This window comes from Aquarana catesbeiana, linkage group LG03 (genome assembly GCF_042186555.1).
Source record: "Aquarana catesbeiana isolate 2022-GZ linkage group LG03, ASM4218655v1, whole genome shotgun sequence".
NCBI lineage: Eukaryota > Metazoa > Chordata > Amphibia > Anura > Ranidae > Aquarana > Aquarana catesbeiana.
In genome coordinates, this window is record NC_133326.1 from 597773178 (window position 1) to 597798444 (window position 25267).

General features: G+C 42.4%; 1 protein-coding gene across 2 annotated transcripts in view; it reads left to right on the forward strand.

Moving 5' to 3' along the window:
- The window catches only part of PROM2 (prominin 2), a 146795-nt gene that overhangs the window by 116685 nt on the left and 4843 nt on the right, over window positions 1-25267 (forward strand). For both annotated transcript variants that reach the window (XM_073622051.1, XM_073622049.1), the window contains exons 18-22: window positions 1886-1939; window positions 2854-2934; window positions 3400-3468; window positions 6499-6588; window positions 7139-7236. In XM_073622051.1, coding sequence (XP_073478152.1) covers window positions 1886-1939; window positions 2854-2934; window positions 3400-3468; window positions 6499-6588; window positions 7139-7236 — 392 coding nt within the window. The remainder of the gene's footprint in view (window positions 1-1885; window positions 1940-2853; window positions 2935-3399; window positions 3469-6498; window positions 6589-7138; window positions 7237-25267) is intronic.

A 25267-nucleotide genomic window follows, 5' to 3' on the forward strand; every position in this document is an offset into this window, starting at 1 on the left:
TGATAACTATCTGTCCCTATTCTCAAAATAGCCTTTGTGTTGTCATCCTATCAAATGCTCTCACAATGGAGACTAGAGATCCACTGTTGTCAGCATCAGGAAAATTGCTCTGAGAAATGTCATGCTGCTATTGATGGAGTGAGTGTATGTAGACAGGAAATGGCTGAAAAGAAGTAGCAGGACATCAGCAGAACTGAGATGCAACATGTTTAGGATACACAGTGCATTAGTAAACTAAACAAAATTCAGTTAGGCCTCATTCATATATACTATAAAGAGCATATCGCTGTCTAAGGTCCTTTTGTAGAGTGAAAAGGATGTTCTTTCAGGTAGGGATTAACAACTGTAGATTTCACCTAAATCAGTGTCTTAAGATGTATTGTGTGTTGTGACACTACTATATAATACAGTGATTCTTAATTGGTATGACAGTATTTTTGTCATTGGGCCCTGGATCCTTTTGTTTCACAGAAAGCTGTGGGAAGTGGGAAGCCCTTTAGGTTACTATACTACAGGACACTTATCCAATGGAATACTGTATTTCCACTTTTCAAAGAAAACTCCTTTATTAGGTAAGGGCAATGATAGCTAAGACAGAGTAAAATACTGGTGATGTGTGTAGCCTACAGCTCACCGCAGCTCTCATCTTCTAATCTACACTAGAAAAGAGACAGATGGAATTTGATTGTAAACTCTGTGATATGGAATTCCACATTTAACATTCCACTGTATTGTCCTAGTTCTGTAATCTAAACAGACAACAATCAGTAAGTTTCAAATAAGCCAGGTTTACTAAAGGATATCACATTAGTCCACTGAACTCAAGTTTACGGCAAATACCCAAGTGAATAAAGGCTATTTATTTTTTATTTTTAGTGCTTCCTTAGAATACAAGTTTGAACAATTAGCATAATAGTCTCTTCTGTAATGAATCATCTCTTTGAGGAACAATGAAATTCAAGGATTATCGCACCTTTAGTAGACTGTGTAAATATGAAGCAAGGAAATTGAGACATGCCAAACCACAAAGGGGCTGCACATGAAAGATTTATGGGAAGCTCACAACCTAAAACAAAGAGTACATACTAACATGTTCTAGATTGCAACTTTCAAGAGAAAAAAAAATAAAATAGACATCTAAAAACTCGCCACAAACTATGCACTATACGACTTTGTTTTTCTTTCTGTTAGTATTTACGAGTGGTAAAAAATGTTTGAGATTTCATCTTTTGTTTTAAAGCACCAAACCATGTATGGCAATACATATGTCCTTCAGGAATGCCATTTCCCAGTAGACATCCACCTGACCTATTTATGCCACTCCCCATGTCTATTGTGCACAGATATATTAGTCCTTAAAGGACCAATTTTTAAGTACATACACCCATAAGGAGGAAGCAGAAGCTTGTTATTTTGCCTTATATTACAAGTGAACAAAAAAGAAGCCAATTACACAATGCAAAGTTGAAGTTTATTTGTCATAAGGAATTAAAGTTTATTTGTCTGTGGCCCCATTGGGGAGAATGGGGCCACAGAACTGTCTGTGGCCCCATTCTTCCCAGTGGGGCCACAGACAGTAATAAACCTGACATCAGTTCCAATTTTGTTTCATTCTATCCAAAACAAAAAATAGTTTTATTTTGAATTACACTTTAGATGAGTAAGCATCCCTCTATATGTATTGGGATGGTCATATTTTTAACATTTACTTCTCTTAGAAATTGTATAACTTGCATATGGTTACTAAAGATAAAAACTAAATGTTCTGGGGGGAAAAAGAAGATAAAAACAGGTGTATATTTATGCAATATACATTATATAATTTTAATACCAGTAATATATCTAACTAATCTGTTCTTTACTATATCTATAATTTTTTTTGCAGCGGAGTTTGAATGCCAGTCTCTCCACCATGGCTTCACTAGTACCTACGCTTAAAGTAAGTTGTGGCCACTGCTTTTTTACCAAAAAAATTAAGCTTTACACCCAAAAGTGTATGGACACCTGGCCATCTCACCTATATGAGCTTAATGGGCATTCCATCCCAACACCATGTGCATCATTTGTAAAGCATTCACTGCCCCCAGCTAAATTATAACAGCCTCCACTCTTCAGGGAAGGATTTCCTCAAGATTTTGGAGTGTATGGGGGGGGGTATTTGTGCCTATTAGTTCATCCCAAAAGGTGTTCAACAGAGCTAAGGTCTGGCCTCTGTGAATTCAAGATCCTACACACCACACTTGTCAAGTCATGTCTTAATGGAGGTGGCTTTGTGCTTCTGAACTAAATAATTTGGAGGGGTATTCACATACCTTTGGCCATTCTTATCTTAATGAATAGGGGGTTCTGCTATTCTTGAGGACTAAGAATGGATCAGGGGAATGAGTGCACATGACCAGGTCTGACACCTGCATCTTGCCAAGAAGTTGAGATCCTTCACACAAAGAGCGACCTCTTCTAATGTGTCTGAATAAAGATCAAGTATTGTTGCCCTTTTAATAGGTCAGTTGGGTTCAGTTATTCCTGTGATTATAATAACTTTATGGCCAGGGTTTTTTTAAGATTTAAAGATTTGGCAGTACTCTCTGTTTTTCAGTCTACCTTCTGGCATGTGATAGTGTTTGTAATGTGAGATAAAGGTTTCTTCTTATACTAAAGATTAGCTTTTTTTGTAACATAGCCGAAAGCTTTATAGGCCCACCTTGCATATCATAGCTTATTGATTTCATAATACCAAAAAAGGAGAAAATGTCTAATTTATTTATGTATTTATTTATAGTGTGTTTTTGTATTTGTCATTTACATTCTATACTGTAATGCAATTCATTTAATAAAAAAACTTCATAACTTCAGATTGGTATTCAACGTACAATAGAAGACATCGACATGCTGAATGGACCTTTGGTGGACGAATTTATTAAGATGCTGAGAAATGTAAGTTAAACAGAAAATACAAGCAGTCCTCATGATGTCCACAGTGTGATTTTAATTTCTCAAATCAGGAAAATGTACTATTTATTACAGTAAATACTATGAGGGCCTGCATCCTTTCAGGTAGACAGTTGCTGGTACAATAAAGCACATGTTAGCCTCTTCAAATTCATGGCACCCAGTGACTCTGATCATATCATAGCCATGCCGTATCATACTCAGTTTATTATATCTCGGTGCCTACTGAACTTTTCAAAGGTAATATTTGGAGAACACCCCTACAGTGAGGCAAAGTTAGGGTCCTAGGCGATAGTTACCCTTTCTTGACTTAGCCAAGAGGTGTAAGGAACCAGGTGATTCAACACACTTGTCATGCAACCAAATCTAAATCATCAATTTTAGGTGCACCGGTCTGTTAAGGTGTCTCATCTTGTGAAGATTAACTATTATTTCTGGTCATTTCACTAGGAAAGCAAATGTCTTGTCAATCAAGCTAAAGGATACTTTTTCCAGTACATTGACTGGGTGAAAATGACAGTAAGTAGCATTAAATCGTATAGTTATTGTGAAAAAGAGATCTTGCTATTTCATCAGTGTCTTTCAGGTTGGGCATGGAGTATAATTATTGGGAGTCCAACTCACTTTTCCATACACCAATTCACATGCCCTATTTTTTCTGCATTGCTTCCTAGTTTTATGCCTTTTGATTCAGTAACCTCAAGTCTCCTGTCCAATCCCACCTCTTGCCCCCTTGACACAATCCACTCTTTCTCCTCCTCCCCCACACTGTTTAGTCTGCCATCCCTCTGACCTTAATGGAGAACTAAACTTAAAATATACCGCAAGCCATTTGGATATTTGAATGGAATAGGGATGCTGTTGTTTTTTTTTTTCTTTTTGCCTTTGCCACCACTGTGTCCTGCAGTAATTTACAGCCAGTAGAAATAAGTAACAAATGTGCTTTGGGGACCAAGTCTGACACTCCCAGAAGTGTTTCAGATGAAGAGGAGAGGACTGCCCAAGCATCATAGCCTTTGAAGACAGCAAAAACCAATGGCATTGGCAGCTGAACAGGTATAAGTGTAAAATCTCTATATATTTGCCTCCAAAATAGGCATCCCACTTGGAGGATTTCCCCACTATTCTTATTTTATTAACAGCTCACTTTCAGTTTAGGGAGCAGGGATCAAATAGAGGGGGTGAATCTCCCTAACAGGTTCAAAGCACTAAAAAACCTGGCAGAGGATCTAATCCCTCACCACTTTATCAAAAACGAAAAAAAAAAGTGTTTCCTTAAATAACACTTTGTTATAAAATCACTGGATATACTGGGAAACTTTTTTTGTATCACAATATATTTGTCATGAAATTACAGGCAAGCAAGTACCACAGGTGTGTTTTATTCTTACACAAACCAAGTATTTCATATAAAATTTGTATTTATTTATTTTTTTTATTGCATTCTACTTATTTTAACACCTACTGTTTGACAACAGGCACTTGGTTTGTAGTTATTAGTACATAATGAGAAGCAATACGTCTGTAAATATTGTTCTACCAGTTTATAATTAGGACAAACAGAGGGCCACATGCAATGGTTAACAATTTCTAATTATCTATGTTTATCACTGGTGGGTGATTTATTTGTGCTATATTCAGGTGATTTATTTGTGCTATATTCAGGGTGTGTACCTCATACAGTGTATTGCTCATTGTGGATCAGCAGTTTTCAGATGTTTAACTGGTAAAACCTGTTTCTGTTAATATTGCTACAATTTGCACTTAGACAACTCAAATCCTGAAAGGGATTTACCATAAAAAAATGTAAACATCTCTTCTCAGTATGGCTTTTCCATGTAATAACATGCAGGGGTTTCTATCTACCAAGGCCAGTAAGTAAGACCAAGAACATCAGTGACAACCTGTCCTGTTGTTACTTAAATTAGCGTGTGGATTGTCACCTAACCATATAAATGCAATAGAGAATACTGAATACTAGAGCAGAACTCCAGTCTAAATGTTGTTTAATACTGAAGCTAATAGAGAAGGGTAGGAACCTCTGTTAGGTTATCATTGCTGTCTCTGTCCATGTTCTGGAGATTTTCCAATTTCCTGTTCTAATGACATCTATCAATGGAATCAAAAGTGAGACGAGAAATCTAACCTGGGACAAAGTTGACAATAAAACAGCCTTTAACTCGAACTCACCCTATCTAAAATGAATAAACAAAAAATAAACAAATGTGGCAACCAAACGAAGACACAAAATTCCATTCCAGGTACAAAAAGAAGAGCAAAATTGTAGTGGTAGAAGGCCATTAACAGTTAACCGACAATGGCCATAAAATGTGTAGTGCCGAAACCAGTTATGTCAATGCCAAGCTGCAGTTTCTAATGCTAGTCAAATACTTTCTTGTATTAAAAAAGTATAAACTCCAGAGACAGAGACATAATTTTGCCCCTGTACAAATCATTAGTAAGACTGGAATATGCCAGCCAGTGACATGTCCGCTGACATCCGCAGATATCCGATCCAATCCTGTCCATGAAATCTAGATGGATAGAAACCCTATTTTCCATCCATCTAAAGTATCAGATCAGATAGGATCGGATGAAAACAAATAGGCGGTCCGTTTTCATCCGACCTCCATAGAGGACAGCAGCGCTTTGTCAGGTCCATCTCCGCACAGTGAGCGAAGACAGACCTGACATCCGCCTGCTCAGCGGGGATCAACAGATCGATCCCTGCTGAGCAAAGCGGAGTCCGTACACGGACAAACCCATGTGAAAGGAGCCTTATGCCATTTCAGAAAAACCAAAAACATCCATGTAAAAAAAAAAAAAAAAATACATACTCCTTTAATAAAGTCCCTGTGCCTCTGTCTACCAGGGACATGAACAGGAATGTAATCTTTCTATTAGTGTCTGGCCACTCCTCCTTCTCAGCATGTCATAGTTGAGCAGGTCTAAAAACTTTAGTTACCACAATCCTGTATTTTTACCTTCTCAAAACAAATTGGTCTGTCAAATCAATCAGCACAATACTGCAGAGGAAGTGGGCATGAACATGTATTATCTTGTAGGATTTCAGATAATGGTTCATATATCAGCTGCTCATTCACTACAAAGGAAAAAATACAGTACAAGTGATAATTAGCTATATTTAATTATTTTGGTTCTTCATTATTACAATATATTACTTTGAATTAGACTGATGTTCCTCTAAGGTAAAGATGAAACCTAATATCCTCAAATAAGAAGGTATAGTGAATTCATTTTCCAAAAGGTCCCCCCAAATATATCATATAACATTTCACTCTTCATGTTAGATTTCCCGCTACTTTAAAACATGATACACAATTCCAGAGTGACTTTTCAGGTGTGGTAAAAGGTTATGATGTGTACATTTAATGTATATTTAACAATATGTATTCTATAGAGTTTACATAGCAAGTCTATGAAAGGGCCCAAGGGTCAGACCTTGTCTTGCTCATCAGACTTTATTTTATCAAGCATAATTAATTTAATTTGTTCCTGCCAGTCAGAGCATGTACATTTTTGTTCCAGATTACACAGGACATTGCCTCCTGCCGCTCAGTGCCTGCAACACTTGACAATGCCCGTGTGATTGTCTGCGATAATGTGGCCCACCCGTGGGTGAGTAGAGTGCCAAAAAGTAATCCAAGTGACTTCATAAAAATATAACAATCCTAGTAGGATGTAAGTGCTCCATTGTGTACACTTTACATTAAGTAGCAACCTGGTTAAAACTGCACTCCAGGAAAACAGCTAAAATATATATAAGGAAGCTGTTTTACCTACTAAAGGATTTGCACGTCTCTAGCCAGTCCTGAGATTTACAAAGCCCTGCCACACAACACAGCCCTGTCTGAAAAGGCAGGAGACTTGATTTTTCTCTGTTGCAGTTAAGTAACACTTGCCGGTCTTGTCCCTCCCCCGGCCCATGATTGGACAGTGAACAGTAAAGGGAGGAGTAACAGACTGATAAGCTCATCTGTCACACTGCTCTTTCTTCCTATAGGCCTGTTCATAGTTAGCACATGAGCAGTGCAGAAAACCTTACTTAGCTAGAGGCACCCAGGGTATAAGTCAGTAGTGACAGCTCACACTTTTCTCTCTTGGCAGATGTACTTGATATTCGATCATGATATGGATGTTCTAAAAAGTCTTATGGTTTTTTTTTTAGAATGGCTTTTGGTTCTGCCTTGGTTGGTGCACCATCCTCCTTATCCCTAACATCTTCCTGAGCATCAAGTCAGCACAGCATATTGCACCCAAGTCTCGGTGAGTACACTTCCACCTCAGCTCGTTAATTCAGACTATGTATAATTGGCAGCAACAAACTGTCACTGCTTCATACATTCATACTACAACATGCTTCCAATGATGTCTGCTTCACTATCAGGTCACCAGTACTTTTAAATCTTTCATTAGAAGAAAAGCATTGTTTCATTGAGCTCTATCCTCTGAGCATTAAAATGAATGGGGACAGAATGTATAACACAAAATTAAAGTGGATGTAAACCTGAAAAAAAAATGTTTTAATGAAGACTTCTACCTGGTACAGTAGAGGATGTCAAGTCATCTGTGCCCAGTCTTGCCACGAAGAGTTAATCCAGCTCTGAGCAATCCTCTTGTTTTTTTTGTAGAAAGATAAAAAACAACACACAGATAAGTTTGTGTCGCCATATCCCCCACTGTTGTGACTGACATCTGATTTCTTTATCAGAGAGCAGAGAGTTACAATTCCAGCTTCATAATCCCCCACCTTTCTTCTCCAGCCCTCAGAGGACTGGCTGCTCCACACCTCAGCATGATTGGGCATGCTGAAGTCATGTGGTGCCTTTCCTGAGTTTTGACTGGATGTTACTCAAAACTCAGGAATAGGAGAGTAGGAGAGTGTAGAGGTGGGCGGGGAGTCTTGTGACATCCCGACTCTGCTCACCGAGCTCTGGCAAAGAGACCCACCTGCCAATTCCAGAGTTTTAAAGGGCTCCTACTGCTGAAGGAGGTGTCATTTGCAAAGATAGGGATACATGCAGGAGGCTTGCATGTATATATACATTAATACTGTGCCGTTTGTTTATACTGGGTGAGTGGTGGGTTTACACCCACTTTAATATAATAAACTTTACGCATACTGTATATACAGTGTATACAGCTGTGATATCCGTAGGGAAAATCCCAGCACCAAGCCCCCACATGTAGCGGTTCCTCTCGTAGGAGCCGCTGGAACTTTGCCCAGGTTCTTCACCAGTAGATTGCCTCACAGCCAGGTACATAACCGCAGCTACACTTTTCCTCAATAATTAATCCAGGGGTGTTGTTTTTATTTTTAAAGAACTTGGATAGACTAGGGAATTGAGTGGGATACCAAAAAAGCAGAAACTCCTTTCTATTAAGCTGAAGCAGAAGTTCTTGCATATAGCAAACTGCTAACCTGGCTTGTAGTAGAAGCAGTTAAATGCAGAGCTGAAGCTGGCTTCTTTCATTAAAGCACCAAGAGCAGAGTCCCTTCACAAAGAACTAAATAGACAGGGCTCCTCTGTAGTAGAAACAGTTAAGGCACACAAGCTTCTTTCTTTAGAGCAATAAGAGTAGTCCCTTCACAAAGAATTAGATAAACTAATCTCTTCAGGACACCAGCCGATGTCCCCTTAAGCAAACACACAGCTGACCTTCTAGCACAACAGGGATGGCAGCAGCCAAAACTGAGGCCCACCTGAGGCCTCACAAACAGCAAGCACATGGCAGCACTGCCCTGGAGGTTGGACTGATCCTCTGCAGGAAAAGACCCAGAGCTCAGTGTGATCAGAGAATTTATACAAACTCCCGGCATGCCTTCAGGGCCCTGTTCCCTGGGATTGGCCAGGGCTGCATAAATATTCATATTGCCATCTGCATAGCTCCATGTGCATGTGTAAAGCTGTACACCTATATCTGTTTATTTAAGTAGCTGTGCAAACCCGCCAAGAGTTGCATACAACCATTGATTACTATGGGTGGTTGTACACAGCAGCTACATTATCCTGGCCACAGAAATACACACCCCATTTTACCTTTTATGCTCAAAAGCACCTGTGTGCATGGGCCCTAAAGTTCCGTTTTTTGGTCTCATCACTCCAAATGAATTTGTTACAGAAGTTTTCAGGTTTTGTGGCATTGATGCAGCAAAATGGCTTTGACGGCAGTGATGAAATAGCTAATGAAATCGCTACACGTCCATATAATGCTTGATTATGAAATTACTAAACATCAACATACTCACTGACTTTTGTGTTCATATGTGTTTCATAAAGTGTGAATGGCTGATTCACTGATCATTCAATTCTTCGCTTTTTACTGTTAGAAATGTTGCTGGAAATACATTGTATAGTATATTCTCCATCTGCATTTGCTCACTCAAGTCATATTAATGGCTCAATCACACATCACTTTGCGATAACCTGTGGCAAAACGTGTGCTTTATAAAATAAAACAAATGCAGCAACAAAGAGGATATAAAACATAAATAATTCTAAATTATGTACCACCAATAAATATCAAATTGTCATTAAAAGGTACTGTGCTTGAGGTAAATAAATGTATCCCAATGAATGTCACATATTAATCAATATAATAAACCTACATGTGTGAAATTGCTTACAAGTTCACAAATAAATGTGCAATCCATCAAATATACAATAAGCAAGTATAAACCATCAAATTAATAAATAAATAAGTGTACAGTTCATTAAATGTAGCTTGTACATGGCAATTCATAAATGTCCAGCCATCAATGACAACACAGAAGAATTCTTCTTTTAATCCTATATGTGTTAAATTAGATAGTGCTGCAAAAAAAAACAAAAAACAGGGTGCTCAATAAATCACTCTTCCAATGGTGCTAAATTAGTGCTTCATCCACTATTCATAGAAACCCCCAGTGGCCAAACATATTCACCAAATGTAGATGACCCCCTAGTAAAAAAAAAAAAAGGTTTATATGCACCTAATTAAATCAGCTCAGTGGGAGAATGAGCCCTGTGAATGTTCTTCATAGATCTAATATTAGAGGGATGTAGAGTAGGACAAACTCATTGGGGTTGATTTACTAAAACTGGAGAGTGCAAAATCTGGTGCAGCTCTGCCTAGCGTCCAATCAGTTTCCAGTTTTTTTGTTTTTTTTTTGCCAAAGCTTACTTGAACAAGCTGAAGTTAGAAGCTGATTGGCTACCATGCTCAGCTGCTCCAGATTTTGCACTCTCCAGTTTTAGTAAATGATCCCCATTGCATACAACATACATGTATTTATTAAATAATAAAATGGGTACAAAAACCCATCACAAATCAAAGCACATCATCCAGCAGAACATACAATAAAATGCAAAACACATGCACCAACACCAGGTAGTGCACCAAACAGGATGCAATGTATTGCTGTACCATTCAAAAAACAATGCGTTACTGCAATCTGCAAGGCACAGCAACCCAAAGCGCAAAAAAAAGAAAAGAAAAATCAGCACTACCTATTTTTTCTGTGTTGTGGTGACTTGACAGCCCATTCATTTAGAATGGTCTACCTAATGCAATGCGCCTCAATGCATGAAAACACAAACTTTGTGTCACCTTGAATTCTGGTGTAAATGGGCCCTCACCGCCAACACTTTATTGGGATATCCAAGTATCAGTAGCATCTACCATATGTGTATTATGTCCAATGTGATTTGCCAGCATTAGTTGCTTTTAGCCTGTAAATCTATAAACCATGAATTTGGTTATAATACACATCTACACAGTGGCGGCTCGTCCATATGGGGCGCAGGGGCGACGCCCCCTAATCCATGCGCCCGGCCACTAATCTACATGCAGGGCGCCAGGGGCATGGATTCGAATGGGTTTTTTGTTTTTTTAGAAGCACGTGACAAGAGCCTTATGCTCTAATTGGCTTCAAAAAAGGGTAGAGCACTGTGCCCCGATCCCACCCAGTTGCGTGACAATAGCGAATTAATATTTGCTATTGTCTTCCTGATTCTCCTCCCAGCCAATCAGGAAGCGGGTTCTGAGACCCGTCACCCGATTGGCCGAGAGGAGAAGTGATTCTATTGGCCGCCTATGAGGAGGGAGGAGACACGGGGAAGCCGCCAAAGCCAAGGAGGAGACGCAGGGTAAAGACGCCACCTGCTGCCCGGAGGAAAAACGCTTGCCATGACCTAGAGGGAGTAAGTGCAGGGCTGGTGACTGACCGACTTGGGGTTGGGCCTGGCATCAGGTGGATTGTTTGCCACCCCTCCCCCAAAAAAAATATATCACCAGCCACCACTGCATCTACATATATAAGTATTATAACTTCTGCAGATGACAGTGGGTGTGTTGGCAAATGGACTGTGAATTGCCAGCTGAGTATGCTCCATAGTTCTCTTTAAGACTATCCAAAGGCTTGTTCAGACATGCAAATACTTAGCTGCACCTGTGAATAGCGACCCTTTTCAGAGGGTGCTTGGAAAGTAGTGAGGAGGAAATATAGTTTAATGCCTCCTCACTGCCTGTTTTAACCCTAAAAAATGTTGAGCGCATTACAGGCAGTTGAAGGCAGACCCATTCACATGAATTAGTCGCAGTCAGCGGTGGTACTGAGCACCAAACGTGACATGACATTTTATTTTTGTTGTGTCCACCAAGCAAGGCATCATGGCCACAGCATGCGTACAGACTTGAGCGGCTGCATCTCCCTGTTCAGGCGGGCAGTCAGGGGGCAGTACTGCGGCTCAGCTTCCTGCTTTTACTGCTCTCTGGTCACCTGTGTGAACCAGCCTGACTTTAGTAAATTATCTGCTATGTTTTCCAGCCTTCTGGGCCATTATGTATGAGTCTCATTGCCCTTGGATAGATTTGCCATTGATTTTTTGTGGTAGTAAAAAAAAATGAAATCCTGCAGGATAATGTCATAATATGACAGACTTACCTTAAAATGCAGTCCTCCTTCAAAATTGTTGTTTTTTCTTTTTGTTTATAGCACAAAAAATAAAAATCACAGAGGTTATTAAAGCTCTATTTGTGGGGGGAAAAAAAGGACATCAATTTTATTTGGGTACAGGACCACATGACCGCACAATTGTCATTTAAAGTAATCGCAAAAAATGGCCTGGTCATGAAGGGGGTAAATCTTCTGGAGAGCAAGTGGTTAACTGGACAAATACAGATGCACAAAGAGAGGAAAATATGGATTTAGTTAGAGTGGTGATCAATGTACATTGCAGGGATTTAAATCAAACTTTCTTGAACACTCCTACTTGTTTCTGCTCTGAAGAAAAAGCTGTTTGTTGTGTGCAGAGTAAATCTGAATGGAAGTGGTCTTTTCCATTAATGATCAGTTGCAGTGTTCTAATTAAGAAAGTTGCAGTGTTAGCTTTGCTTTGGAAGTGATTAACCTTCTGAGAACATCTCGCAAAAAAAAACAAATAAAATTCTTTTGCAGAGGATGCCTAAAACTTGTATGTTTGTGCAGAATTCTTGTAAACCCAGTAAGCCAATCACACAAGCAGTAAATTACATTTACATTTGTAATTACAATTACAAATTGGCTCCAGGTTGCCATACTGTATTGTATTTTACAAATTATTACAGAGCTGCAGATTGAAAAGGAAAAATAATTTTTATTAACATTAAGGCTACCTTCACACTGGGCGGGGGGGGGGGGGGGGGTGTTGACAGTTAAGCGCCGCTAGTTTTAGTGGCACTTTACCTTCATTTTAGCGGCACTTTTCGGACACTAGCGGGCTCTTTTAACCTCCTCTAGCAGCCAGAAAAAAAAGGGTTAAAAGCACCGCTGATAAATCGCTTTGCAGGCGCTCCGGCAGCACTGGCCATTGATTCAATGGCAGTAGCGGTTTAGGAGCAATGTACACCGCACCGAGGATGCTGCTTGCAGGACTTTTTTTCCCGTCCTGCAAACACACCGCCCTATTGTGAAAGCTCTCAGGCTTTCACACTGGGGCTGCAGAAGAGGCAGTTTACAGGCGCTTTTCGGGTGCTATTTTTAGTGCAAAAAACGCCCGTAAAATGCCTGTGAAAGTGGCCCTAATTACAATATGACTTGTGTAGCACTTGCCCTGTATATGCTATATTCTTTTTAATTTGCTCATTTTTTTCACCCCCAAAAGTGCAGTTACCCTTTACTACTTTGTCCATCAATTTGTTTTAACATACTTATATTATTAAAAATTTTCATTCACTTTCCATCTTGACTTTCATACATTTCCTTTTTTTAGATGCCATCCCCCTGGTTGTCACAGAAATAAAAATAAACAAAAGAAAGCGGAATAAAAACGGCCAATGCATTTCAATCTGATTTTATTGTACGCAGTGTACAAAAGCAGAACATGAAGGATTAAAACTGCAGCATGCTGCAGTTTTATTTTTAAATACATTTCAAAGGAAACACAAAAAGCAATGCTTATATTCTTGTGGATGAACAGACATAAAAGAAGGACCTGCAATTTGCTGCAGAAATCACCCTGCTTTATAAAAGAAATGCTCATGTCACCATATAAATTGGCCATCTTTTACCATTATCATATTGTTATACAGAATATAAAGTATAACTCTCCTTTGGCTAAAAAGAAAGAACAGCCCTTCTATACATGTCTGTTCTATACAATATGGACTCTAGCTAGAAATGCAGCCCTGTGTTCCCCTTACTTCCGGTGTGCTGATTGGAGGATCTGCCTGCTGTAGTCACATGATCAGTTCTAATGAAGTAATAGAGAAATGCTGTGAAAAAAATGGTAGAAAATTACATTTCTGGGGGCATTCTGTCCAACTGCCATGGCAACATTTCAGTAGTTTTAGTAAATCATGCGGTTATATTTCTTTTTTTCAAACAAGTGGAGCTACTGTTTACCACCATTGTCTGCCTGACCTTAAAGTGGACCTCTCTATTGAGGTAACTGCATTAGTTATCTTTTTTGGGCTTTTTTTCACCTGGCTATTCTGCCATTTACACACATTTAGGGTTCATTTATTAAAACTGGAGAGTGCAAAATCTGGTGCAGCTGTGCATGGTAGCCAATCAGCTTGGTCATGAGGTGTGCGTGGCTATGCGAATTCCTATTTGTGCCAATGTGCATACATGCATGCACGTGGGTATGAGAACATGCACATCTCCTACGTGCATGTGAAGAGCTGTGAACAGGAATCTGCCCAAGGGAGCCATCTTGTCTGCTGGCATGCCCTTCCTGACAGGTATATGAAAAATAACAGACTTACTGATAGATCTCTAAGTGAAAGTAAAGGGAAACAAGCCTAAAGAAAGAAAACAAATGCAGCCACTACATCTAGGAATACGGTGCCTTGCAAAAGTATTCACCCCCCTTGGCATTTTCCATGTTTTGTTGCCTCACAACCTGGAAATAACATGTATTGTTTGAGGATTTGCATCATTTAATTTACAGAACATGTCCACAACTTTGAAAATGTTTTTTTTTTAATTATAGTAAAGCAAACAACAAATAGGACAAAATAACAGAAAAAAGTCAATGTGCATAACTATTCACCACCCCTAAAGTCAATACTTTATAGAGCCACCTTTTGCAGCTATCACAGCTCCAAGTCACTTTGGATAAGTCTCTATGAGCTTGCCACATCTTACCACTGGGATTTTTGCCCATTCCTCATTGCAAAACTGCTCCAGATCCTTCAAGTTGGATGATTTGTGCTTGTGAACAGCAATCTTTAAGTCTGACCACAGATTTTCTATTGGATTGAGGTCTGGGCTTTGATTCCAATTTACATGTTTCCCCTTAAACCACTCAAGTGTTGCTTTAGCAGTGTGTTTGGGGTCATTGTCCTGCTGGAAGGTGAACCTCCGTCCTAGCCTCAAATCACACACAGAGTGGTACAGGTTTTGCTCAGGAATATCCCTGTATTTAGCACCATCCATCTTTTCCTTTAACTCTGACCAATTTCCGAATCTCCACTGCTGAAAAACATCCCCACAGCATGATTCTGCCACCACCATGTTTCATTGTGGGGATGGTGTTCTTTGGGTAAAGTGTTGGGTTTGCACCAGACATAGCGTTTTCTTTGATGGCCAAAAAGTTACATTTTGGTCTCATCAGACCAGAGCACCTCCATACATTTTGTGAATCTCCCACATGCCTTTTCACAAACTCAAAACGTGCCATTTTGTTTTTTGCTGAAGGTAATGGCTTTCTTCTGGCCACTCTGCCATAAAGCCCAACTCTATGGAGCGTACGGCTTATTGTCGTCCTATGTACAGATACTCCAGTCTTTGGTGTGGAACTCTGCAGCTCCTCCAGGGTTACCTTAGGTCTCTGTGCTGCCTCTCTGATTAATGTCCTCCTTGCCCGGTCCATGAGTTTTGGTGTGCGGCCGTCTCTTGGCAGGTTTGCTGCTGTGCCATGTTCTTTCCATTTGGTTATGATAGATTTGATGGTTCTCCTAGGGATCATCAAAGATTTGGATATTTTTATAACCTAACCCTGACTTGTACTTCTCAACAACATTGTCCCTTACTTGTTTGGAGAGTTCCTTGGTCTTCATGACAGTGTTTGGTTAGTGGTGCCTCTTGCTTAGGTGTTGAAGTCTCTGGGGCCTTTCAAAAAGGTGTGTATATGTAATGACAGATCATGTGACACTTATGCCGCGTACACACGATCGGACTTTACGGCATACATTGCCCGGCGGACTTTTCAACGGACTTTACGACGGACTTTCCGAATGAACGGACTTGCCTACACACGATCAACCAAAGTCCGATGGATTCGTACGTGATGACGTACGACCGGACTAAAACAAGGAAGTTCATAGCCAGTAGCCAATAGCTGCCCTAGCCTTGGTTTTTGTCCGTCGGACTAGCATACAGACGAGCGGACTTTTCGACCGGACTTGAGTCCGCCGGATAGATTTGAAACATGTTTCAAATCTAAATCCGTCAACCTTTGATAGAACAAACTCAGCTGGAGCCCACACACGATCGAATTGTCCGACGAAATCCAGTACGCCGGACCAAGTATGCCGTAAAGTCCGATCGTGTGTACGCGGCATTGAATTGCACACAGGTGGACATCATTTCACTAATTATGTGACTTCTGAAGGTAATTGGTTGCACTAGAGCTTATTATGGGCTTCATAACAAAGGGGGTGAATACATACGCACATGCCAATTATCATTTTTTTATTTCTGAAAAATAGTTTTATGTATATATTTTTCTAATTTAACTTCACCAACTTAGACTATTGTGTTCTGATCCTTCACATATAATTCAGATTAAAAAAACATTGAACTAAAGGCTGTAATGTAACAAATAATAAATTTAGTTTTTTGGAGTTTAATACTACTTTATACTGTAGAAGTATTTTACTCGCAGCGAGCAGGCAGGCTCTTTATTGCAGAAATGACATACTTCTACAGTAATGTGGGGTACACGATTGAGCCAACTATCAGGCCAACGATCGTCCGATTTTCCTCGTTGGTTCACAGTAAATCGGAACCGATAAACCAAAATTTGTACGAAAATTCTCAAACGATGAAGGCTTTTTTTTTTTGCTGTTTATTGATTCAGTCTGCGCAGTCTTTCTTTTTAGATTTTTCTTCAACGAAAATCATACAAAAATGGTACACATTAAACGAAAATCATTAGTTCCGTTCCCGTACGGGAAACATTTTGGAGTTTGTCCCTTCAGGAATTTTCATACCGAAAAGTCGGATTCGGCTGCCGAAAGTTGTGTACACACTATATGAAAATCGTACGAAAGTTCCTCGGAGGAAAATGTTTGCCTGATTTTCTAATAGTGTATACGAGCCTTAAAATACACCTACCTGCCTGCTTTCAGCATTCCCGGCATGGAAACTGAATTGTACATGTACAGTTTAGCTTACAGCGCTGGCTCTATTCCTGTAGGCTGGGATGACCAGCTCCTGCGCATGCGCAGGAGTGACATCATCTCCCACCGATCAATGAAGATAGCTGAAAGCTGGCACACAGAAGAAGATGCCAATGCTGACGAGAGATGGGACCGTTGGAGGAAAGGTTATTATAGCTCCCTTTCATTCCACTTTAAGGATGGGTGAGGATTGTAATGATGTAAGTGGAAATTAGTAAAGTTCCTTTTTAAGTATTGGAAAAAAAAAAAGTCAAAACATTTTGTTGTTTGGGATAGAGAATGGTAGAGTTAAAGCTTTTGTTTGCTTTTTTGTTATTGTTGCTGTCTGTGCATTTTTTGTTGTTGTCGCTGTCTGTGCATTTTTTGTTGTTGTTGCTGTCTGTGCTTTTTTTGTTGTTGTTGTCTGTGTCACCATCAGGGGGTTTCACCCTCACAGTGCAAAATGCAACAGATGCACTTGTTCTCCGCCATATTTCAAGGGAATGTGACTTGTTTTACTTTTGAACTTGCCTTGCATTGATTGTTGTTTGCCGTAGATTGATGTGATGAGGAACCTATGATTAAACATTTGATTATTTGTAAACGATTTCTGTATTCAGTATCTTTATATCTGCAAGTGTTCAGAGGAACTAGCAAAGCAACTTTCACTACAAATAAAGCCGGCACTGACCACCAAAAGTCTCTTTCCAGTCTGATTCAAATTGCATCTACACAGCCCTTTGCTATCATCTTTATATCCCCAATTGCCTTTTTTCACGTTTTATGTTCATTTTCTACACTATATACATATATTTACCCTTTCCTCTTGTCTTCATTATTTGTGCCTCCGTCTGCTCTCACACATTGTTTTCAGATTTTATCGGTTTTCGTGAGTGATCAATTTATAGGAGATCCTAAATATACAGTAAAAATGGTTCTTGAAATCACACAAACTTGTGACTGTCAACAATTAAACAAATATCAGTCATGCACACAACAGCAGCCTCAGGCTGGGTTCACAATATTGCGTTTTGGATACGGTTTCCCCGCATCCAATTAGCATATAGCAGGAGATTTTGACCGTCTGTCTATGGAGCCGGTTCACATATCTCTGCTGTGGCTCCGGTGAAAATGTGCACAGGAGCTCTGTGCGTCTTTTGGTCTGTTACAAAAATTCTTTCTGAAATTGGACCTGAAATGGTGAACAGGGATGCACCAGACCCCTGCTGTGAGCTGCATGTGAAGATAGTGTGAACCCAGCCTTAGAAAAGGAAGCATTGGTACTGGCGCATACAGGGAAATATGGAGACTCTTCTACTGTTAACTTGTCATGAGATAATTTCTAGGCCTCTTGTCTGCATTTAATTAAGGCTGCATTCACACAGATGCATAACCGTATACAATGCAATCACAGACTGTTGGTGGAAGCAGCTATTCGTGACTGTTCACACAGCCAGCAATTACTGCTGATGGTCTTTCATTGACTGTAGTGGCTCTGCAGGCGCAGCACTCCATAGATTCTTGTCACTGGGAATCTCAGTGTAGTTAAACACCCATGACAATGCAGCCTTTAACACGCTGAGTCACTTAATCAAACCATAAGATAATGGATAATGTTAGTATTTCCATTGCACACGGTCCTGGATCAGGCTCGAAAGTAGCGGGTGCTGCAGCAACATCCACCTTGAAACTGGAGCAATGATAGAACATTCATATCTGCCAGCACACCATGGATCACCAATGTTGTCCAAAAGGCTATTTTTATTGAAGAATGATCACATCATACAAAGAAAGGTGCAACGTTTTTTGAGTCGTGAAGGACTACTTTGTCAGGCATGATCACATGCCTGTCTAAGGGGTCCTGCATGGCTCTGAAACATCGCACCTTTCTTTGTGTAATGTGATCATTCTTCAATAAAAATAGCCTTCGGATGACATTAGTGATCCATGGTGTGCTGGTAAATATGAATGTTGACTTACCCAAACCAAATGTTAAGATCCTGGAAGTCAGAGAAAAAGTCTTCTAGAGAGATTCTGTTCTACCTACATGTTCCAGGTAAGAGACTCAACTATTGAAGCAAAGGGGGCAACGGGCAACATGATAGCCAGGGAGTAGGGATGAGCTTCGTGTTCGAGTCGAACCCATGTTCGACTCGAACATCGGCTGTTCGATCGTTCGCCGAATTGCGAACGTTATGGGCCGTTCGCGCTAAATTCGTGTGGCGCGTCACGGCCCATAATTCACTGCGGCATCGCAGTGCATTGCTGGCTGATGATTGGCCAAGCATGCACTATGACCCGCATGCTTGGCCAATCACAGCGCTGTCAGTAGAGAGAGCTGTAATTGGCCAAAGCCAGGGTGGCTTTGGCCAATTATGGCTCAGGGGATTTAGTACACACCCCACACTATATAAGGCCGCCTGCACGGCGGCCCTGTGTAGTGTCTGTTCCGGTGTGCTGAGAGATAGAGAGAGAGAGAGACAGTGTCATTTGATTTGAGTTAGATAGATTAGGCAGAACAGTCAGTCAGTTAGCTGCACTTACAGTGTATTGTGTATATATATGCATCCCAGGTGTTGCATATATATATATACACTGTATTCAGTTTAGCTAGATCTGTTCCTGTTATCTTCTATCTAGACTATTTACATTTAATGCAGTGCGTCCTGCTCACAGTGTTCAGCTAGATCCGTTCCTGTTAAATTCCTACTGACCGGCAGGCTTGTCTGGTTACAGTATATAAAGCTACCTGAAGAAAATTACAGGTGTTCTATTTGATCCTATTAGTACCACGGTCAGGCAGCTAGACTATTTACATTTAGTACAGTGCGTCCTGCTCACAGTGTTCAGCTAGATCCGTTCCTGTTATCTTCCTACTGACAGGCAGGCTTGTCTGGTTACAGTATATAAAGCTACCTGAAGAAAATTACAGGTGTTCTATTTGATCCTATTAGTACCACGGTCAGGCAGCTAGACTATTTACATTTAGTACAGTGCGTCCTGCTCACAGTGTACAGCTAGATCCGTTCCTGTTATCTTCCTACTGACAGGCAGGCTTGTCTGGTTACAGTATATAAAGCTACCTGAAGAAAATTACAGGTGTTCTATTTGATCCTATTAGTACCACGGTCAGGCAGCTAGACTATTTACATTTAGTACAGTGCGTCCTGCTCACAGTGTACAGCTAGATCCGTTCCTGTTATCTTCCTACTGACAGGCAGGCTTGTCTGGTTACAGTATATAAAGCTACCTGAAGAAAATTACAGGTGTTCTATTTGATCCTATTAGTACCACGGTCAGGCAGCTAGACTATTTACATTTAGTACAGTGCGTCCTGCTCACAGTGTACAGCTAGATCCGTTCCTGTTATCTTCCTAATGACAGGCAGGCTTGTCTGGTTACAGTATATAAAGCTACCTGAAGAAAATTACAGGTGTTCTATTTGATCCTATTAGTACCACGGTCAGGCAGCTAGACTATTTACATTTAGTACAGTGCGTCCTGCTCACAGTGTTCAGCTAGATCCGTTCCTCTTATCTTCCTACTGACAGGCAGGCTTGTCTGGTTACAGTATATAAAGCTACTTGAAGAAAATTACAGGTGTTCTATCCCAGCTTAGTGCAGCTACAGGCCATTAGTATGTCTGGAAGGCCAAGAAGGAGAGGCAGACAGTCACAAGCCAATAAGAGAGGGCAAGCAGGCTCTGTGTCTAGTGCTGGTCGTGGAGACGGTGCATCCTCATCAGCACGTGGCCATGGGACACGCTTGGCCTTTTTTTCGGCAGCTGGCCATGTTGAGCCGCAACATGCGGAAGACTTGGTCGAGTGGATGACCAAGCCGTCCTCATCCTCCTCATCCTCTCTCACCCATGCCCAGGGTGCTTTGTCTGGCAAAGCAGCGGCCTCTTCCCTCAGCTCAATGTCATCAGTGACTCCTTCCCTAGCTCCACCATGTCCTCATGAGGATTCCCTCGAACTGTTTGACCACAGTGTTGGGTACATGCTCCAGGAGGATGCCCAGCGTTTGGAAGGCTCTGATGACGATACTGAGCTCGATGAAGGCAGTAACATGAGCGCGGACAGAGGGGGTGCCCAAGAAGGACAGCAATCTGGCAGTCATGCTCCCCCTGCTGCAGCATACTGCCAGGTTTGCTCCAGTGATGAGGAGGGAGGGGATGATGAGGTCACTGACTCAACGTGGGTGCCTGATAGGAGAGAGGAGGAGGAGGAGGAGGAGGAGGAGGAGGAGGAGGAGGCGGCAGCACATCACCAACGAGGCAGGATGCCCTCCAGGGGCCAGCCTAAGGGCAGCACATTGACTGCATCACACCCCAAAGCTCCACATGTGCAGGGCGCTGCAGTCTCTGCGCGTTATTCAAAAAGTTCTTTGGTGTGGGCCTTTTTTGAGACGAGTGCATCAGATCGCACCGCTGCTATTTGCAACATATGTCTCAAGCGTATCTCGCGTGGCCAAAATATCTCCCGCTTGGGTACCACATGCTTGACCAGACATATGTTGACCTGCCATGCAGTTCGTTGGCAAGCGTATCTAAAAGACCCACACCAAAGAACAAAGAGGATCTCTCCTTGCTCCTCATCAGCTGAGATTTCCAACCCCACTAGACCTTCAGTCCTCTCTGAGACCTGCAGTGAGAGGAATGAAGGTGTAGAATTAGGTGTGTCACAGCCAAGTACTTGTGGGCAATCTGCTTTTGGTACACCGACGTCAGATTGTACCAGGCAAATTTCCCTGCCCCAGCTGCTGCACCGCCGAAAGAAGTTTGCTCCCAGCCATCCACATGCCCAGCGGTTGAATGCTAGCTTGGCAAAATTGCTAGCACTTCAACTGCTGCCTTTTCAGTTGGTAGACTCTGCCCCCTTCCGTGAGTTTGTGGAATGTGCAGTTCCTCAGTGGCAGGTACCCAAACGCCACTTTTTCTCACGGAAGGCGATTCCGGCTCTCTACCGGCATGTGGAAGGCAATGTCCATGCCTCGCTGGACAGGGCGGTCAGCGGTAAGGTGCATATTACCGCTGACTCATGGTCCAGCAGGCATGGACAGGGACGTTACCTAAGTTTCACGGCGCATTGGGTGACTCTGCTGGCAGCTGGGAAGGATGCAGGACAAGGTGCAGTAGTGTTGGAGGTTGTTCCGCCACCACGCCTCCAAAATGCTGATTGTGACACACCTCTCTCCTCCACCCCCTCCTCTTCTTCTTCCTCCATGGCCTCTTCCTCGGAACCAGCGGTGCTCCGTAGGCGTTCAAGGGGCTACGCAAGTACGCAGGCCAAAAGATGCCATGCGGTGCTTGAGCTGGTGTGCTTGGGGGACAGGAGCCACACTGGGGCAGAGGTTCTGTCAGCTCTGCAGGGGCAGGTTCAGAGGTGGTTGACGCCACGCCAACTTAAGGCAGGAATGGTGGTTTGCGACAATGGCACCAACCTCCTCTCTGCCCTCCGACAGGGACAAATGACCCATGTGCCCTGTTTGGCTCACGTCCTTAACTTGGTGGTGCAGCGGTTCTTGGGCAGGTACCCGGGCTTACAGGATGTCCTGAGGCAGGCCAGGAAAGTCTGTGTGCATTTCCGCCGGTCATATAATGCCAGTGCTCGGCTGACGGACCTCCAAAAGGAGTTTAACCTGCCCAAGAACCGCCTAATCTGTGACATGCCCACCAGGTGGAACTCAACGTTGGCCATGCTGCAGCGGCTGCACACGCAGCAGAGGGCCATAAATGAGTACCTGTGCGACTATGGCACCAGGACAGGGTCAGGGGAGCTTGGTTTTTTTTCCCCACGCCAGTGGGCCATGATCAGGGATGCATGCACTGTCCTGTCACCATTCGAGGAGGCCACGAGGATGGTGAGCAGTGACAGTGCATGCATCAGTGACACTGTCCCCCTTGTCCACCTGTTGGAGCACACGCTGCGTGGAATAATGGACAGGGCACTTGAGGCAGAACAGAGGCAGGAAGAGGAGGACTTCCTTAGCTCTCAAGGCCCCCTTTATCCAGACAGTGTTCCTGCGTGCCCGCCGATCACACAGGAAGAGGACGAGGAGGAAGAGGAGGAGGAGGAAGATTGTGTCAGTATGGAGGTGGAGCCTGGCACTCAGCATCAGCAGCAGTCTTTAAGGGATCAGTCCCAAGAAACACATGGACTTGTACGTGGCTGGGAGGAGGTGGCTGCGGACCATGTCGTTCTTAGTGACCCAGAGGACTCCGGACCGAATGCCTCAGCAAACCTACGCTGCATGGCCTCCCTGATCCTGCAAAGCCTGCGTAAGGATCCTCGTATTCGTGGTATCAAGGAGAAGGACCAATACTGGCTGGCAACCCTCCTTGATCCACGTTACAAGGGTAAGGTTGCGGACCTTATCTTGCCATCGCAGAGGGAGCAGAGGATGAAACATCTTCGGGAGGCCTTGCAGAAAGGTCTGTGCAACGCGTTCCCAGAGACTGGGAGGTTACAAACTCCTGTTTCTGGACAACGTGTTGCTGAGGCTTCGGTCAGTCAAAGAAGGAGCGGTGGAGAAGGTGGCCGTCTGACCGATGCGTTCAGACAATTTTTTGGTCCGCAGCCCCAAGGTATGATCGGTTCCAGCAACCATCGCCAGCGTCTGTTTTACATGGTGCAGGAATACCTAGGGGCAAGATCAGACTTGGACACCTTTCCCACCGAAAATCCTCTGGGTTACTGGGTCTTGAGGATGGATCACTGGCCAGAGCTTGCACAGTATGCAATTGAGCTACTGGCCTGTCCTGCATCCAGCGTTCTTTCGGAACGCACATTCAGTGCTGCTGGAGGCGTGGTAACCGATCACAGGGTGCGTCTGTCCACCGACTCGGTCGATCGGCTGACCTTCATAAAAATGAATGAGTCTTGGATCACCACCAGCTACCAAGCACCTGATGCTGATGTAACCGAATAATTTTTTTTGAAATCTCAGATCCCTTCAAAGACTGCCTATGCTGATGCTGAGTGACTATCCCTGAGTAATTATCCTCTTCCTCCTCAATCATCACGCTGATAGCTTGTTGCAGTGTTGTGGCACCAGCACCAGTGCCTAAGGCCCAATTTTTCTGCCCCTGTCTAACAGGGGCGTGTAATTACAATTTTTGATGCAATACTTTGCAGCAGGGCTCGTTCCTGCGTTCCAACTAGAGTGTCTGTGAGGGGTTGCAGTGTTGTGGCACCAGCACCAGTGCCTAAGGCCCAATTTTTCTGCCCCTGTCTAACAGGGGCGTGTAATTACAATTTTTGAAGCAATAATTTGCAGCAGGGCTCGTTCCTGCGTTCCAACTAGAGTGTCTGTGAGGGGTTGCAGTGTTGTGGCACCAGCACCAGTGCCTAAGGCCCAATTTTTCTGCCCCTGTCTAACAGGGGCGTGTAATTACAATTTTTGAAGCAATAATTTGCAGCAGGGCTCGTTCCTGCGTTCCAACTAGAGTGTCTGTGAGGGGTTGCAGTGTTGTGGCACCAGCACCAGTGCCTAAGGCCTAATTTTTCAGCTCCTGTTCAACAGGGGCATGTAATTACAATTCTTGATCTAATATTTCACAGCAGGGCCCTGTGAGGGCTTACAGTGTTGTGGCCACAGCAACACCTAAGGCCCAAATTTCTGCTGAGTATATAGGGCAGGACCCTACTTTCAAACATCTAACTTACAAACGACTCCTACTTGCAAACGGAAGGAGACAACAGGAAGTGAGATGAAATCTACCCCTAGGAAGGGAAATTCTCTCCTGTAAGAGTTAATATGGGAAAACAAGTTCTCCTTTCCACTGATGCTTTCCAATCCTTGTTCCACAAAAAAACCCAAATTTTCAAAAAACATTTTTCATTGGGACAAAAAAGTGAGGTGAAATCTTCTGAAGAGGAGGAAAGACAGCAAAACAAATGTCACAGGGGTGATAACCCTTCCCTATGTTTTCCAAAAAGCTTAGAAAAGATTTTTTGGCTGGAGCTAAACACGTTAAAAATGTTCAAAATTACAAACAGATTCTACTTAACAACAAACCTACAGTCCCTGTCTTGTTTGCACCGCCTGTATACTGCTGTTCAGAGTATATAGGGCCTGGTGGCCCCACACCTTTCCTTATTTTAATTTGGGTGCGGGGTTCCCCTTAATATCCATACAAGACCCAAAGGGACTGGTAATGGACTGGGGGGTACCCATGCCGTTTGTCTCACTGATTTTCATCCATATTGCCATGACCCGACATGACATTAAACCCGCAAGCAGTTTTAAATGAGATTTTTTCCTTTAAAAATGACATTTGGTGCAGGGACTGTTCTAAACATGGGAAACACGCGTCACTTTACAGGCATACTATAGACACCCCCCAGGTACGATATTTAAAGGAATATTTCACTTTTTTTTTTTTACTTTAAGCATCATTAAAATCACTGCTCCCGAAAAAACGGCCGTTTTTAAAAGTTTTTTTTGC